At 35.0% G+C, this 18,955-nt stretch overlaps 1 protein-coding gene and 1 long non-coding RNA gene across 2 annotated transcripts in view; one reads left to right on the forward strand and one right to left on the reverse strand.

Moving 5' to 3' along the window:
- The window catches only part of LOC143245208 (polypyrimidine tract-binding protein 1-like), a 118,415-nt gene that overhangs the window by 963 nt on the left and 98,497 nt on the right, over positions 1 to 18,955 (forward strand). Inside the window, exon 2 of the mRNA XM_076491274.1 lies at positions 2,121 to 2,145. Within this exon, the coding sequence (XP_076347389.1) occupies positions 2,121 to 2,145 (25 nt within the window). The remainder of the gene's footprint in view (positions 1 to 2,120; positions 2,146 to 18,955) is intronic.
- On the reverse strand, positions 9,175 to 16,008 carry LOC143236638 (uncharacterized). The gene is made up of 3 exons (XR_013019638.1): positions 15,800 to 16,008; positions 11,651 to 11,776; positions 9,175 to 9,567 (listed from the first exon to the last, which is right to left on the reverse strand). It is a non-coding gene; the product is annotated as an uncharacterized LOC143236638 (long non-coding RNA).

Here is an 18,955-nt window from a genome sequence, read left to right on the forward strand (position 1 = left end):
TCTTGAAACTGAATAGGAATAAATCAAGATACATGATAACATAAAGATAAGAATTAGGTCCACAGTTGTATATTGTTTTTTAGAGTTGTGCTACATAAAGAAAAGCTAAAGCCTTTCATTGTGTTGACATAGATGGTGTAGCCTAAACTTGTTGGTAGTCACTAGTTTGTAGTATAGCGAAATCAACAGAGCAATGACGAGTTTATGTATCGTATTCTACTCCACATCATCAGTCAATGTGTTATGCTGGTTTACATTTCCTGGTAATAAGTGCACGTTGGGCCTACTCTTGCTTTACCTCTGGGGTATTTCAAACAGAAATTAATAGTCTCAAAACTGTGTATAATCGTTTCATATCTTAATTATGTTAGGATAGTTGTTCACTTAATTTAAAACAAGTTAAAGCCCAAGATGCATATAATAATAAAAAACTTTAATGGTTGTAGAAAATCAGATCTTGTTTTGAAAACAGAAAACTTGGTTGGTGAAAAGCTAATATCACATGACCCTTCATCACGAATTTATCATACTGTACTCCACATGACTAGTTTCTGTATCGTACTGCATCTTACATGACTAGTTGTCAACCTGTAATCTACATAACGAGTTTGTTTATCATACTCTACACAATATGACTATTTTATCAAACTGCACTCCACATGACTAGTTTCTGTATCGTACTGCATCTTACATGACTAGTTGTCATACTGTAATCTACATAACGAGTTTGTTTATCATACTCTACACAATATGACTATTTTATCATACTGTACTCCACATGACTAGTTTCTGTATCGTACTGCATCTTACATGACTAGTTGTCATACTGTAATCTACATAACGAGTTTGTTTATCATACTCTACACAATATGACTATTTTATCAAACTGCACTCCCACATGATTAGTTTGCGTATCGTACTACACTTCACATGACTAGTTATGTTATACTTTACTCGAAATGACTACATTAACACACTTTACACAACATGACTAGTTGTGACATACTGTCCTACATATGATTAGTTTCTGTATCATACTGCATTCCACAAGACTATTTTCTGTATCATACTGTACTCGACAAGACTAGTTGGTGTATCATACTCTACTTCTACTTTACATGACTAATTTGCGTATCGTACTATAGTTCATATTACTAAACTGTGTACAATTTTGTACTCTGCATGACTGGTTTGTTTAGTATGCTCTGCTCAACGTGACTGGTTGTGACATACTGTATTACACGCGGCTAGTTTCTGTATCATATTATACTTCACTTGACTAGTTGTGTGTCACACCATATTCCACGTGACGAATTTGTCATACTCTATTCAACATGACTAGTCATGTCAGACTGTATAACATACGACTAGTTTGTTTAGTATACTCTACTTTAGTCACGTATTGTATTCGACATGACTACATTGTATATCATATTGTGCTATACATATTTAGTTTGTTTATCATCACTCAGCATGACTAGTTGTGTCATACTGTAGTCCACATGACTTTTTTATATATTGTACTGTGCTCCATATGACTAATTTATCACACTCTCTTTCACGTAACTAATTTGTGTATCGTACTGTACTATACATGACTAGTTTAGGTATCATTCTATATTCAATAATATATCAATTTAAATACGATATACTAATCTCGTCTTCTATTTGCTGTTTAGCTGATATTTAGTTATTATATTTTTATACTGTTCAAAGTCTTTGTTCACATTTAATATTTTACCTTATCTTTATCATTTGGACAGTTTTATTTTAAGGGGATTTTATTTTTATCGTCTGGTTAGTTTCTTTTAACGGGTGTCTTTATCACCTGAACATTCATTTAATAGAGGGCTTATCTTTACCACTAACACAGGCATGTAAAGTGAATATGACTTTTTTAAACGTTAGTAATACAGATGTACAAAATGGATGTTACTGCTTTACACGTTAATAAACAGGAGTGAAAGTGGATGTGACTACTTTGAACACGTAGATTTACGTGAATCAATACTGATGTGTTCATTTCTTTCAATAAGTTACTGTTTACCGTTCTGATGGAACTGAAACATAAAATATATTTCACGATAACTAATTTGTTTTTTTTTTTTTTTTTGTTTCAGAGAAGATTTTATAACTGGCAGAAAGGTAGGTGTTAATATATTTTTGAACTTTCTTTGGTGCATACTATATTTCTTGATATCTTCAAACTACATTTATAATGTATCAGTTATGAATTCCTGAATTAGAAAGTACGTGTCATGGTTATAAACAAGTTTTGCCGTTACAAAAATCTCGCAAATTAATACTTTAAAAATATTTAAATACGTAGGAACAGAAACTAAGTTTTTTGCAAGACTCTGAGTACGTTTATTTTACAATTGTTTTTACTAGACGTGTCAATTAAAAGATAAAATACATAATTTAAAAGTGACCTGCGTTGCAGGGTGTATGTGTAGTGGTCAGCAATATAAAGAAAAACTACACATGTTGATTGTTCACTCTAATTGAATGCTGAAGGCATGCCCACAGGTCAGGGGTCAGATGACCCCCTATTTCGGAAAAAAACCATACTCTCTCGGAGAGAAATTGAATAAGAAAGGGGGAAGAAAAGGAAATAAAAGAAAAAAAAACGATAGGAAAAGAAAGGAAAATAAAGTTCTTAAGGCTTATTTTTGACCATAACCTGACCTTTATTCCACACATCAAGCAGCTTCATGTTGTGTGTACAAGGGTGCTGAACATCCTCCGCGCCTTCTCTTCCACCTCTTGGGGAGCGGATCGGTGTTAGTTTAATTAAAATAATTGTATTTCAACTAATCTTCATTGTGAAAATTGACGAGAGTTTTCATCAACAAATTTCGTGAAATTTGGCTTAATATCTATGCTCAATGAGCATCTTAGCTCTGCCTCTAAATTTATGTCAGTAAGCCAAGATCTAGAGTAGAAAATGTTGACTTGCACACCCATGTGGATCCAAACATATAAAATAATTTGAAATAGCTATCTTTAAATTTGGAAGACTCTAACTGATCAGAATAGTGAGTCACATCTCTCTGACAGAACGTTTTTGTTTACCTTTTATGTGTTCTACACTTTGCAGGGTAAGCATCTCGTCAATCACAAATCCACACTTATCCAAAGACAAAAAAAGATGTAATATCCTTACTGAAATTTCCTCAGTCAAATTGAAATGGATCATGGGAAAATTCAATTATCAATTTCAAATTTACATAGAGGTCATCTTTAGCATCAGATAAAATCATAGCCCTTATTATTTTCTAGAAAAGTATTCAACTTTGCAAAATGTGTCAAATCATTCTTTTGTAATTATCTGAAATCCATGAATAAACTGTGATTGTTCGCTTATTATTTTACCTCTTCCCTGAAGCTTCGTATTTAAATTATTCAATTGAACCATCATGTCGCACAAAAATTACAAACCACACTGCCATGACAAAGTTTCAATTTCAGGGAAATTTTCAATCTTACCTTTTTCAACAAGATACTCTTTTATTTGAAGAAATAACGAAGTAAATCATCCCAAGACTTTTCCTCTACTTAGCCATCTTACATTTGAAAAATCAGTAAGATCGTCACAAGTACAGTCACTGTTTTACTTCAAAGACTCAACAAACTGTCGATGGACGAGAGAGCTTCCACTTCTAATATAATTCACAATTTTTTTTTTTACAACAATGTACATCAGATTTTTCAATTCATCACTTTTAAACATCTGAGCACATACATTTTCCTGATGCAAAATGCAATGGAAAAATGGCAGTGTGGACTTCAGATTATTTTCAATTAAATGCTGCTTCAAAAGATAAACAAATCCTAATTTATCTCCAATCATGGCGGGAGCGACATCTGTTGTGACAGAAACCACTTTTTTAAAATCTAGATTGAATGTTTTGATATTTCAAGAAATGTTTCAAAGATGTTTTTTCCACATGTTCGATCTCGTAATCCACAAAGGCCAAGTATTTCTTCCCTCACTTGAAGATCTGAAGTTACATGAACCCAAAATATCAGCTGTGCAGTGTCAATAACATCTGTTGACTCATCTAGTGCTAAATAAAAATACAAACAGTCTTTTAGTTTTTCAAGCAATTGATTATCTATGTCTTTCGCTAACTCCAGCATTCTGTGGATAATTGTTCTTCGACTTAATTGCAAATTATTCACCTTTTCAAGAATATCATCTTTTATTTTTGAATTATAATTCTCCTGGCCCGGCATGGCCAAGCGTGTTAAGGCGTGCGACTCGTAATTTGAGGGTCGCGAGTTCACATCCGCGTCGCGCCAAACATGCTCGCCCTCCCAGCCGTGGGGACGTTATAATGTGACGGTCAATTCCACTATTCGTTGGTAAGAGAGTAGCCCAAGAGTTGGCGGTGGGTGGTAATGACTAGCTGCCTTCCCTCTAGTCTTACACTGCTAAATTAGGGACGGCTAGCACAGATAGCCCTCGAGTAGCTTTGTGCGAAATTCAAAAACAAACATAATTCTCCAACAAACCTTCAATAACCACAATCAATATTTCTTTTACTAGTTCAGTATCAGAAAATGATTTCTTTTTTGAGCTAGAATCCAAGCTACTTTATAACTAGCTAACGTAACTAGTTCTACTGATGATAAAAATCTTTTAGGTCTCCCTTTTGTTCATGAAGTTGTGCTTTCAGATGGCTAATTTTATTCATACGATTTTTGCTATCAACTGGAAATTTTACATCAAATTCGTTGTGAAAATTGTTAAAGTGTTGCTTAAGGTTGTATACTTTATTATTCCTAAAAACTTAGTTACACAAAAGACACTGACTTATTATTTACTTCAATCACTACAAATTTCAACTCCCAACTTTCGTTAAATTCACGTTTCACCAGTCACGCGCTATTTTCTTTTCGTCAGTAATGCCAGAATCAATTAAACTGTCTTTATTTTCTGAGTGTTCACCATCACCTGGAATCTTTCGCTTTCGAATTATTCACTTATCCATATTACGGGATTAAAAATAAAATATATTTAAACACTTGAAAGTTATACGATAAAAATATGTTTGCAAGTGCATGCAAAACAACGCACACTCGATAACAAGCATCTAAACCAGACTGACGTTAAAAAATGGGCGGAGTCTGTGGCAATGATAAAGCGTGCGACATTTGTGATGACGTGAGGCAGTGCAGTTGCTGATTACCAAATTTGCGATAAAAAATAATTGATGGAAACAGTTGATTCCTTAACGCGAGCTAACCACACTTGTGCTATCCACTGGCCAAAAAGGTACCAACCGCTGCGCTAAACTGTAACTAGAAGATACAGGTGAAGAACAGTCAGATTTAAAGTGAACCTTATTATGGAAAAAACTGCAATCGAAACGGTACTGTACGTAAACTGTGTTGTTGTTTTCACATATATTTTAAACACGGAAAAATGATACGCTTCCTGTTGTATTCTACTTTTTCCTGATATTTCTGATAATTCCACTTAATGTGACAGGAGAATCTCACTTATGACAAGTGTCAGTCTGATTCGAGGTGCTCCCACTTGTCTCAGTATTAAGAATTCAGTATAAAGAACTATAATTCTGATCAATCTATCAAACTGTAATGGGGTAAAAATAGAAGTCTGGGAACATACTCGTATTGGTATGGTACAAATAGAAGTCTGGGATCTACGCAGAATGGTGTGGTACTTATAAAAGTCTTGGGGATCTACGAAGAATGGTGTGGCACTTATAAAAGTCTTGGGGATCTACGAAGAATGGTGTGGTACTTATAAAAGTCTTGGGGATCTACGAAGAATGGTGTGGTACTTATAAAAGTCTTGGGGATCTACGAAGAATGGTGTGGTACTTATAAAAGTCTTGGGGATCTACGAAGAATGGTGTGGTACTTATAAAAGTCTTGGGGATCTACGAAGAATGGTGTGTTACTTATAAAAGTCTTGGTGATCTACGAAGAATGGTGTGGTACTTATAAAATCTTGGGGATCTACGAAGAATGGTGTGGTACTTATAAAAGTCTTGGGGATCTACGAAGAATGGTGTGGTACTTATAAAAGTCTTGGGGATCTACGAAGAATGGTGTGGTACTAATAAAAGTCTTGGGGATCTACGCAGAATGGTGTGGTACTAATAAAAGTCTTGGGGATCTACGAAGAATGGTGTGGTACTTATAAAAGTCTTGGGGATCTACGAAGAATGGTGTGGTACTTATAAAAGTCTTGGGGATCTACGAAGAATGGTGTGGTACTTATAAAAGTCTTGGGGAAGAATGGTGTGGTACTTATAAAAGTCTTGGGGATCTACGAAGAATGTTGTGGTACTTATAAAAGTCTTGGGGATCTACGAAGATAGCATTTTGGGTAAAAATAAATTATTTCAAATATTTTAGTCAATTATGTGATTCAGCCTTGTTGAAAAGAACACGGATTATATAGATACAAACTTGGAAGTGAACATGGGCCATTCAGACATAGACTGGAAGCAGGCAGAACCATTCAGACATAGACTTGGTTTCGCTAAGAGTGAAGTTTAATGAACTGTGGTTTTTGAGTGTTGGCGAGAGACGTCGTGTTTGTAAATGAACATAGCAAAATAATAAGTGTTATTACTTCAGCTTTTAATAAATAAATAAATAAATCACAAATATCATAACAAATAGTCCAGTTCGATAATTGGAATTACTTACTGTTCACAATGTCACACTGTTGACCACTTCGATGTAAAGGCAAATAACGATAATTGTGTGTAATAAACGTGTTTTTATTTCGTAAAATCCACATCATGAATAATCTTGTGATCATAACGTTCAATTCAGGTTTCGATACCTGCGATGAGCTCTGTAGTTAAGTATGTAAGAGGTAGACCGTGATACGGATACAGTAAGACGCACAGTGTAAGATTGTTTGTTGTCATTTTGAATTAAGCACAAAGCTGCACAATGAGTTATCTGTGCTCTGCCCACCACGGGTATCGAAACCCGGTTTTCAGCGTTTTACGTCTGCAGACATACCACTGAGCCACTGGGGTAAGAGGTAGGCACTGCTGAAATAGAACTCGTGTATCTTGAGTATAAATACAACAGCTTTGTGATTTAAACAACGCACGAGCCATGTTTATGGAGTAAGGCACGTGAGTGCACCAGAAAGAATTGTAACGATTATAATTCACCATTGTTCATGGATGAGTCCTAGTCTTGCTGTTGTACCACTGTTATGGACGTTTCGGAATTTTGAAATAATTTGTTGGACGGTACGCAAAAGAATGCTATGAAAGAGAACAGAGCTGTATCTGTACAGAACAATGTACATTGAGAGACAGGGTGGGCTATGGTGAAACCATTCACTGATGTATTTAGCGAATCTTCCATTGTAATGAAATATGTCGTTCTGGAAGCAGTTAGCTCACATTATGGCTACTAATGTTTGGTGAAACACCAGATCGTTTTGCTTTGCTAATTTTCTAATTTGAGGAATGTTTAGAGAAACATGCAATCAGGCCTGCACACAGAATGATAGAAATAGTAGTTCTGATTTGCGATATCAAAAGCCAACACTTGTTGTACGATGCTCAATCAGCATGTAAAGCATACTAATGCTATGGCGTCTGAAATTTTGTAAAAAGTAAGTGTCGTGAGATTAAATTTGGAAGAAACTTTATATGAAATACAGCTTACAGTATTGCATGTTTGTTGAAGTAAAAATCCCCAAAATCCAAAGGAAAATCAACAAATAATTGTTCTGTTGTAAAACTGCATGGGGAATTAGATTCAAATTAGCATAAATATGTGTGTTTTATTATAATAAAGTTGTATACTACCCATATACAGAGTAATTATTAATTTAAACAACTCTGTACAACAATAGTAAATTAGCTATTGTATACGCACGTCTCTGCAATACTGAGGTAACATGTTAGTGTGTTCCATTATTCTGGGGTGATTTTCCATAAATAACTTACCTACAAGTTTAACCTGTTCAGTGTCGCAGACGAGATAACTCGTCCAAGCCGATCATTAACACAGTGCCACGGACGAGTTAATTCGTTTCTCAATAATACCTAACTTCAACGCTAGACGTCAGCACCATACATGCATTTGACCTACTTACAAATTATTTCACTTTCGATCCAAAATGGCGTCACGAAAAAAGTTACAAAATGAAGAAGCATCAGAGTTGTATTGTAGCAGCTGAAATACTTGGCAGTTAACAGGTTAACGTTGCCAGCAGTGCCATAATGGTTATATATTAAAGCTAGAACTCTCAGCCTTTCTTCTATTTGTTTGCACCTCAGGTAATTGCTCAACCCTTGGAGAACAGATGCTAAACATTCATTAAGATTAAGATATATGGTACACTGAGGCTCGCTTTTAGCATCAACTAGTATCTGGGGCCCTGTCACGAAAAGATCTAGAAAGCTATCTTGTCTTCATCTATGAAATTTTTCATCAAAAACATCAGTATTTGGCATAACTTTCCTGTAAAAATATGAAGCCTGTTAAATATCAGGGACAGAAACGTCTTTTGTGAGTTTTGATGACCCACGTTTCTAAACTGATGCTGCAAGCTTTGAATGTGCATCAAATCTGGAGAAACGATTACTGATAATTTGGTTAATAAAAGGAATGGTTACTGTTTACTTGCAGTAATCCTCCACGGAACTATATTCTGTATTAGTACGTTAGGCTTCTCGTTGACTAACCCTTATCATGTTAGCATTAATATTAGATTTGTTGACATTACTGCTGTGCTTGAAGATTCAGTGTAAATAATCACGTACGTTCGCTCTTAGTGAAGTCAGTTCCCTACAGGCGGGCCCGGCATGGCCAAGCGTGTTAAGGCGTCCGACTCGTAATCTGAGGGTCGCGGGTTCGCATCCCCATCGCGCCAAACATGCTCACCCTTTCAGCCGTGGGGGCGTTATAATGTGACGGTCAATCCCACTATTCGTTGGTAAAAGAGTAGCCCAAGAGTTGGCGGTGGGTGGTGATGACTAGCTGCCTTCCTTCTAGTCTTACACTACTAAATTAGAAACGGCTAGCACAGATAGCCCTCGAGTAGCTTTGTGCGAAATTCTAAAACAAACAAACAAACCAAAGTTCCTTACAGTATTGTTATATTAGGGAAACACCAGAAACAATATTTTGGTTTGGACATTGTAAATTTATAGATGTTTCTTTCAAATAGTAAATTGAACATTGTTAAACATTTTAACAAGATTTTAATTTAAAGGATTCCAGGATTTTTAGATAAACCATAAAAATTTTCTTATCTTCAGCTATCTAGATGTCGGTAAACACTTCAAAATTATCACCTCCACACACAATAACCTTACACGTGAAGTAAGAATGGATGACGTAAAGATAACCTTTCCCATTCTTCACCTATTCTCAACCCAGTGTGCAGTGGAAGACGTAATGAAGCTGTTCCATGCTGGATGACATTTTGATATATTTCCATTATTGCTTTAATAGAAGAATGTGGACGATATAGCAAACAGCAAAAGCATGGGGCTTCTTTGAACCCCCTCGAATCCCCCCCCTACAATGAAGGTCCGGTAACGGAGTCTGAAAACGAAAAATTTGAAAGGTTACTATTTATTATGTATTTATTTATTTGTTAGCAACTGCAGCTCAAACCACCACACTTGTTGAACTTCTATGAATCAATCAATCGCTTTTAGTGATAGACAGCTAATTACAGTTTCATAATGCTGGCTCCAGGTTAATACTTTTACTTTGTAAAATACAGCACAGCTGGCTATAGGTTCATACTCTTACTTTGTATGATACAACACGGCTGCCTATAGGTTAATACTTTTACTTTGTGTGATACAACACAGCTGGCAATAGGTTAATACTTTTATTTTGTGTGATACAACACAGCTGGTTATAGGTTAATACTTTTATTTTGTGTGATACAACACAGCTGGTTATAGGTTAATACTTTTTATGATACAACACAGCTGGCGAAAAGTTAATACTTTTACTTTCTATAATACATCACAGCTGGTTATAGGTTTATAGTTTTACTTTGTATGATACATCACAGCTGGCTATACCTTAATACTTTGTATGATACAACACAGCTGGCTATACCTTAATACTTTGTATGATACAACACAGCTGGTTATAGGTTAATACTTTGTATGATACAACACAGCTGGTTATAGGTTAATACTTTTACTTTGTATGTTACATCACAGCTGGCTATAGGTTTATAGTTTTACTTTGTATGATACAACATAGCTGGCTATATTTTAATACTCTGTATAATACAACACAGCTGGTAAATATTTGATATTAAGAAATATAGTTAAAACAACACAATTGATAAAAATATCGAAAAAAAGTAGCAGGTATAATAATCGTTAAGTTTTTGTTATATTTACAAAGTAAGTCGTGCGATTCGACGAAATATCTTCTTTCCTTAAACAAAAATATGACAAACAGTCATATTTAGCTATTTTTCAACCTATTAGTTAATTTCTATAGCTTGATATTTTTGTTTTTATGATACAAGACAGTTGGCTGTAGCTTGATGTCTTTACTCTAATAACTGGTTTATTATGAATTGTATTGTCCATGGGAGTTAGAACTCACTGCTGTTTTTATACATGTGACGTTGATTATTTTGGTTTCTGGTCTTTGTGAAGTGTCGGAGCAAGAGGATATTGACCAACTGCTCATCTGATTACAGAGTGAAGATCTAACTAATAACTTTATCAGCGGTCCGGCATGGCCAGGTAGTTAGAGTACTAGATTCGCAATATAAGAGTCGCGGGTTCGAATCCCCGTCGCACAAAACATGCTCGATCTTTCAGCCGTGGGGGCGGCATAATGTATCGGTCAATCTCACTATTCGTTGGTAAAAGGGTAGCCCAAGCGTTGACGGTGGGTGATGATGACTAGCTGCCTTACCTCTAGTCTTTTACTGCTAAATTAGGGGCGGCTAACGCAGATAGCCCTCGAACAGTTTTGCGCGAAATTCAAAACAAAACAAAACAAAACCAACGAGAGAGGTCGAAGTAGTAGTAAAATAAAATACCCGCAAAACTGTAAAGTTGAATGTATCTCGTCACGTGCTCAATGAATCGTCATTCCAAATTTGGTGAAGATCCATCTATAAGAGGTGAAGTAGTGGTAAAAAAACGCCCATAAAAACCGCAAAATTTTATTTACCTCCACATGGACCCAATTAAACTCCATGCTAATTTTGGTAAAGATCCTTCCACACCCTGCGAAACAGTTACATGGTCATACATCATACAGTACTATTGGACTTGTGGAGGTCAAGAAGTGCTCTGTTTCAAAATATTTTTATCGCTGTTACATGAATATCTCTCATCAAGCTGGGCTGACAGTTTTCAGGCATCCCCGAGTAATTTTTTATTCCGTTTTATCCCACGTTTTTCAAACTGTAAATCTCAAAGCTTGAATACGTACGAATTTTAATATAAACGAACTCGTTTCTTGTAGACAACAACGAAAACTGGAAAGCTTAACGTCTCATTTGTATGTACTTATATGTAGACGGACTCGTTGTTTCTTTTCCACAACAAAGTTACATGTTACAGCACATTTTAAGGAACTTGTTAACACAGCTTTTTCCAGAAACGATCGAAAAAAAACAACAAAACTGTCTGCATACCCTTACAGGCTTCCACCAGTCGTGTCCTCGTTTGCTGCTGTGTTCTTGAAATAGAACCGTCACTCAGGTAGGAGGCGCTGATTTGTCATAGTAGCATTGAAACGAAGAGACATAGCAGAAAGCCATCTGTCAAAAGACCAAAATGACACACTTCCGTTACTCCCATTAATCGCCTTATCAAACATCACTTCACAAAAGAAACTGAACGTTTTTTGCTAAGCCTACCGCTTTCGAGTAGGACCGCGTGACAGCTGTAAAATGAAAAGTTGGCTCCGTGTGGAGATTCTTTGTAGTATTTTTGTCATGCAATTAGCAACATCATGACTTACGGTAGCAATCTGTCTAATAACGAACGTGCAGTTCTGTTTTTACTCGTGTGCTATGTTAATGAAAAACATTTAGATGAATGGCACGTCCTTCTAATGTGTTCACCTTATAGCGCGTGAAATTATTTTATTCAAAGTGGAATTGAAAACCTGTTTATTGTTTTTACCAAGTTAAGATTTGTCAACCCATTTATTCTCTAACTTCTTTGGTCCGAAAGCGAATCTAAGAATGTCTTTTGTGTTAGCTTAGATTTATTAGAATTATTCTGAAATTTAATTAATGTTGTTGTGGTTTTCTTTTATAGCATAAACTTTAGGTTCAAATATTTGAGTCTTCGTAGTTCTAGAATCTTCAGTAAGTAAAATCAATTAGAATAGCAGTTTAAACTAGAAGTTACGTAGCAGTAACAAAAGTGCGCTCTCTATAGCTTTACAACAAATAAGCTATTTAAACATTAAAAACAAATAGTGACAAGATTGAAAATTATAACTAGGGCTAGCGCTTTCGTTATTATTTATTAAAACATAGTAAATATAAAGAATAACAAAGAAAACTGTTAATTTGTGTGTACAATATTATTAAGCCCAATGAGTACAATTTTTTTTTTCCAAGAAAGGTTAACTTTTTGTTACTAAGCACAAATTTCTGCCCGCTGCAGGTATCAGAACCCAAACTTTAGCGTTATAAGCCGTGTGACTTGTTGCTGAGCTATCTGGCGTGGTGATGATGAAATATAATTAACAAGTATGTAAATAGAAGTCGATGTTTTGGTTAATGTGAACTTTGACACGCTGGTACTGCAGTTTCCATTTTTTTCTCTTTGAGGTCACAGCCATTTTCAATTATTTTTCAGTCTGTTAAAGTCAACGTTTATTCTTCTGTTGGTCAAAAGCTGAATTATCTGAAGAAGCGCTTACGATAGCTCTTCAGTATTTTTAATTGTTTTGCTACTAGAATGGACGTTTGTTTCTCCCATGTTGAATGAAGTGACTGAACTTTAGGTACTTTGATTTGTTGTTCAGCGCAAAGCTACATAATATATAAATCTGCTCACCACTGATATCGAAACTCGATTATAAGCCCCAAGGTTTACAACTGAAACTGGATATTTTATGTTGTGGTATTCATCAGTGATTTGATTTTATCTTTTTTTTTAAGATATTGTCGATAAAAAAATCTGAAGTTCCCATACATCTGTTACTGCATATTGTTTTCGTGCACCATACAAAAAGGCACCAGTTAAAGTTGGCGATGGTGTAATAAAGTTACAGTAATCTTAACTTCCGACTTCACGCAAGTGAATTAAAAAAAAAAAAAAACTGTAGGAAAAGTGACGAATCACACTTTATTCTGGTCTTTCCAACGAACACAGTTAAGTTTTAATATCTCCAGACTAAATCTTGTGTAGTGTTAGAGGCAGGAACAGTGCTGACACATATCTTTGTTTACTAATTATTATATAGTATCAGAGATAGGAACAGTGCTGACACACATCTTTGTTTACTAAATCTTGTGTAGTATTAGAAACAGGAACAGTGCTGACACACATCTTTGTTTACTAAATCTTGTGTAGTATTAGAGACAGGAACAGTGCTGACACACATCTTTGTTTACTAAATCTTGTGTAGTATTAGAAACAGGAACAGTGCTGACACACATCTTTGTTTACTAAATCTTGTGTGGTATCAGAGACAGGAACAGTGCTGACACACATCTTTTGTTTACTAATTCTTGTGTAGTATCACAGACAGGAACAGTGCTGACACACATCTTTATTTACTCCATCTTGTGTAGTATCAGAGACAAGAACAGTGCTGACACACATCTTTACTAAATCTTGTATAGTATCAGACACAGGAACAGTGCTGACACATGTCTTTGTTTACTAAATCTTGTGTAGTATCAGAGACAGGAACAGTGCTGACACACATCTTTATTTACTAATTCTTATATAGTATCAGAGACAGGAACAGTGCTGACACACGTCTTTGTTTACTAAATCTTGTGTAGTTAGAGACAGGAACAGTGTTGACACACGTCTTTGTTTACTAAATCTTGTGTAGTTAGAGACAGGAACAGTGCTGACACACATCTTTGTTTACTAAATTTTGTGTAGTATTAGAGACAGGAACAGTGCTGACACATGAGTGATATCTCCAATATCAACTTCCTTTATAATGTGAACAAACTGTTCTTAAGGAGTGCTCAAATTCAGGAGTTAGAAATCTCAAAACTCCAGATGAAAACATTGTAGAATTATTTGTGGATGAACAAATATCGTATACAATAAGTCATTTCGGTGTGCAATTTATTTATTTCTTACGTAGCACTACATGTATTCTTTGTTTATTTGTTACTTAACGTTACATATTGGCTTTTTTATTTATTATTTAGTTACTATTATTATTTAAACATTTTTAAAATAATTATTTTCTAACTAAGTTATCAATCTTACCAGCATTTAAATATTGTGTTTATCTTCTTTTCCTTAGATAGAACAAAGTGAAATTATTTTAATAAATAAAAAAAGTATTTTGAATTTGTCCGCTAGCGTCCTCTCGTTTACTATAGAATAATTTGAAACTATAGTTAAATAAATGAAACAATTAAAACTATAATTACTTTAAAATTAATATGAAAAATTCAGTGGAATGTACATTATTTTTCCTATGTATTTGGGCAAAGTTTTAAGATGTTAGAAAATATTGTAAATACCAACTGGAGTAAGTTTATTACATGCTGGGAAAAGTGAAAATTTGAAATATCTGGCAAATTAGAATCTAATCATATGAGCAGAAATAAGTTTTTTTTAATGGACCAGTTTATTATAATGTATAAAATTATAGTTCATATTCAAAATCACGATAATTAATTTTTATGGTTGTATTTAAAACAGAAATTATGTTTGTTAAGGAATTTAGAGGCGATATACGCAAACTAAATTCTAGTTCTAGTATCTACCACTAGGTGGAGGGTTCAGCACAATAGTGTTGAAGTGATGTTTGAGCAAACTGAGTTTGGTTTGATTGATTCTGGCTAAGCACAAAGCTACATAAGACTTCTTATGCTGTGCACGGTACGGGTATCGAATTTATTTATTTTTTTTTATTTAGCGTCATAAGCCTACTAACTTATTGCTGAGCCACCATGAACGTTAAAGGGGTCATGACCTCAGACTAGTTCTATGAAGTTTTAGTTTGGTGTTCTTCCTATGGCCAAGCCTTTCTTCATTGTTTGATATACATTTATTAGGCTGCTCAATATGAAATACATATATGTACATCTACATTGTAATATACGAACCTGTCTTCTCAATATGAAATACATATATGTACATCTACATTGTAGTATACGAACCTATCATCAGAACTGTTGCTTAAATCATGTAGACCCCTTCGCGCCAAACATGATCGCCCTCCCAGCCGTGGGGGCGTTATAATGTGATGGTCAATCCCACTATTCGTTGGTAAAAGAGTAGCCCAAGAGTTAGCGGTAGGTGGTGATAACTAGCTGCCTTCCCTTTAGTCTTACACTGCTAAATTAGGGACGTCTAGCACAGATAGCCCTCGAGTAGCTTTGTGCGAAATTAAAAAACAAAAAAAAACAAACAAACCAGTCATGTAGTCAAGTTTTACTAATCTTTGAAAGTATAAAGTAGTGAGACAATATTTTGAACTGTTTTATTTACTCCTTTAAAGTTACAGTTTATCAGATCTTATTTTACTAATGTAATTTCCCCATAAATGTTCCACTTCTCGTTTTTTAAAATTAAGTTTGTTTTTTAAAGTTTGGAAATATAAACCAGATTATCAAAATACATACCAGTTCTGACCTCAGCAAGTACGAGACACCAAGCAGCAGAGTAACCGTTTACAGGTCATATTGTCCTCAAATAAACTGCGTAATTGCTATTTTAAATACTTAAAAAACTTAAGTAAACCATTGTGTAGCTTTGTACTTAACAACAAACAAATTTTAGTGCAATTTTGCAAGTGATTTAAAATATTGGAATAATATTTTTAACACGCCAATGCCAGACAGTTACAAGGCGCTAGACGTTCCCATCCATGGTCACGTGTCTTACTCGTGCTTAAAGCTAGCAACATACTGTATTGGTTTATTTTGGGCTTGAGTTGTTGTATAAATAATGCTTCTTTAATTTTGCTTTTGTTTATGTTTGTTTGTTTGTTTAGTATTTGGATGTTTTCTATGGTAATGTTGTGTTTATTTGATTTGCAGTGTTCGAAACGTATGAAGGTGACTTTTTGTGTTCTTTGAATCTGGTTTCGATTTTCTACTTGTTTCTTCAATAATAGAAGTCGTGGCAGTTTTCACATTGTATTTTATAAATAGTGTTGGTGTGGTGTTTGTCAGTGTAATTTTTATATAGTATTGACCTCAGTTTTGTGCCTGGTGTTTAATAAATTTGGTATTAACTGGAATGTCACATTTTGTTGCCAGTTTTTGCCAAATTTTGGTTATTTTTCTGCTAATGTCTGAAATATATGGTATGCAGCTGTATATGATTTCGTGATTTTTTAATTCGTGGGATATATTTATTTTTGTTAATTGATTTTGCTTTCTGTCTCGGTGTGTGCGTATAATGTTTTCTACGGTTTGTGGAGGAAACTTATTGATGTTGATGAAGTATTGTTTTATTTTGTCTAATTCTTTGTTAATTTTATCTGGTGAGCATAGTTTTACAGCTGTGTTTATTTGGTTTCTTAGTATGTTAAGTTTTTGTTTTGTTTCATGTGCTGAGTCCTAAGGAATGTATAGTCCACTATGGGTGATTTTTCGGTGGATTCCTGTTTTAAATAGTGTATCGGTTCTTGTAATTTTAAGGTTAAGAAATGATATTTGATTGCTTTCTTCTTGTTCACATGTGAAGTTAATGTTGGGATGTATAGAGTTAATGTGATTGAAAAAATTAAGTGTGTGTTCTGTAGATATGAATCCTGCAATCGCGTCGTCTACATATCTGTACCAGTATAGTGGTGGATGTAATGCTGTGTTAATTGCTTGTGTATCAACTTGTGTCATAAAAATATTGGCTAGAACTGGTGATACTGGGTTGCCCATGCTTAGGCCATTTGTTTGCATATAGTTGTAGTTGTTGAACATGACGTTTGTGCATCACGGATTGTTAATGAACTTCTTAGATTGAACACAAAGAGGTGGGATTTTTCTCAATACTGGTCGAATGAAGGCTTAATATGGTTATTTGTTTCCTCTGCTTCAACGTTGTGGTTTTGGTGTCAGTTTCTTTCAGAGAATGAAAGTTTTCTTTATGCTCATATTTGTAATATTATTAAATATATCGGTTGTCTAACTGATATAACCATCATTGCCGAAGGCTTCGCCAGAGGTGTCATCTATCGGCGATATTATACATTATTTGTGTAGAATCTTTACATTATATGATTGTTCGTCATAATGATATCTTGGATGTCACATTATTTTCTCGAGCTGGTGTTATGTTTCACCATGTTTATGTTTCTAATATGATGCTTAGTGACGCCTCTTTTATAACTCCTATTGCACGAATTTGCAAACTTTATGGGCGTGCATTAGGTAATCTAGTTAATTATTATGATAAGCGGAGAGGTTTGTGATTAGGAAGTTGGGTTTCTCAGGGAATGGAAGTGTTTGAAGGGATTACTGTCACTTCCCAAGTTTTAATGGTTCTTGGTATACAGTTTCACTCTAATAGTGTTGAGATGTATCGTATGAATTGGCATCATAACTTTCGACGAGTTACTCTTATTTTAACATCTTGACAACACGGATATTTATCCCTGAAAGGTCGAGTGTTGATTATTGATGCTTTAGTTGCCTAATTACTGTGGTGTCCTCATCAAGTTCTACATCTGGAAGAGTCTACTTTTGCCATATTACGAGAAGAGCTTTTCACCTTTCTGTTGGATGGAGGAGTGCGCAAAGTTAGCTAAGAGGTGTTGATTAAATCTGTTTGCAAAAAGGGGAAGAATTTTGAAACTGCTTCAGAATTACTTATCAGGACAATATCATGAGGTTTTAAGTTCCTTACTAGATTATTATTTTGGTCCCTATGGTGATTTGGAACTAGGTGCTGAGTTTTAATTTTCAAATGGTTCCTCCTTTCATGCGAGTTTTATCTCCATATGTTGCTGAGATCTTTAGAGGATGGATAAATATTTTCAGATGGATTCACTTGGTGGCCAACTGGCGATGTTCTGGTATATTTTCCAGTAACCCTAATTTAATGGAAAATCGTCGGCGAACATGTTTTTCCTGAATTTTTAGCTCCAGGTTTCTCACGCGACTTCGTGATTTATATTATAAGTCATCACTCATTTTCTCCGAGAATTGGTGTTGCCCGCTAATAGCGGATAAACGTTTCCATTTTCTTTATTCGTCTCTTCACCAGGATTGATCATCTTTACGTACTTCTCGAGTGTTTAAAGATGGATGCTTCCTCACACGTGTTTTTTTTTTTTCAATAATAATATTTTTATTTTTATTTGTTTCAGGTCTTTCCTTGCGAAAGATATTTATTGTTTTAAAGGATAATGCTCACCCCCATGTCCCGCATCAGTTTCTGGAGAAGTGTCGTACCCACTACTGACTGGCCTTCTATTTGGAAAGGTTTTGGTTATTTTTGTCGATTATCGGTATTGTAATTTAGGATATCTTATTTTTCATCATGCGGTCACTACCAATAGTAAGTGGCCTCAGCATAGCTAGGTAATTAAGGCATTCGACTCATAATCCGAGGGTCGCTAATTCGAATTCCCGTCGCACAAAACATGCTCACTCTTTCAGCTAGCCCCCCAGTGGCACAATGATATGTCTGCGGACTTAACACTAAAAACCAGGTTTCGATACCCGTGGTAGGCAGAGCACAGATTGTTTGTTTGTTTTGATTTTCGCGTAAAGCTAATCGAGGGCTATCTGCGCTAGCCGTCCTTAATTTAGCAGTGTAAGACTAAAGGGAAG

The sequence above is a fragment of the Tachypleus tridentatus genome, chromosome 2, assembly GCF_004210375.1.
Source record: "Tachypleus tridentatus isolate NWPU-2018 chromosome 2, ASM421037v1, whole genome shotgun sequence".
In the NCBI taxonomy this organism is placed as follows: Eukaryota; Metazoa; Arthropoda; class Merostomata; order Xiphosura; family Limulidae; genus Tachypleus; species Tachypleus tridentatus.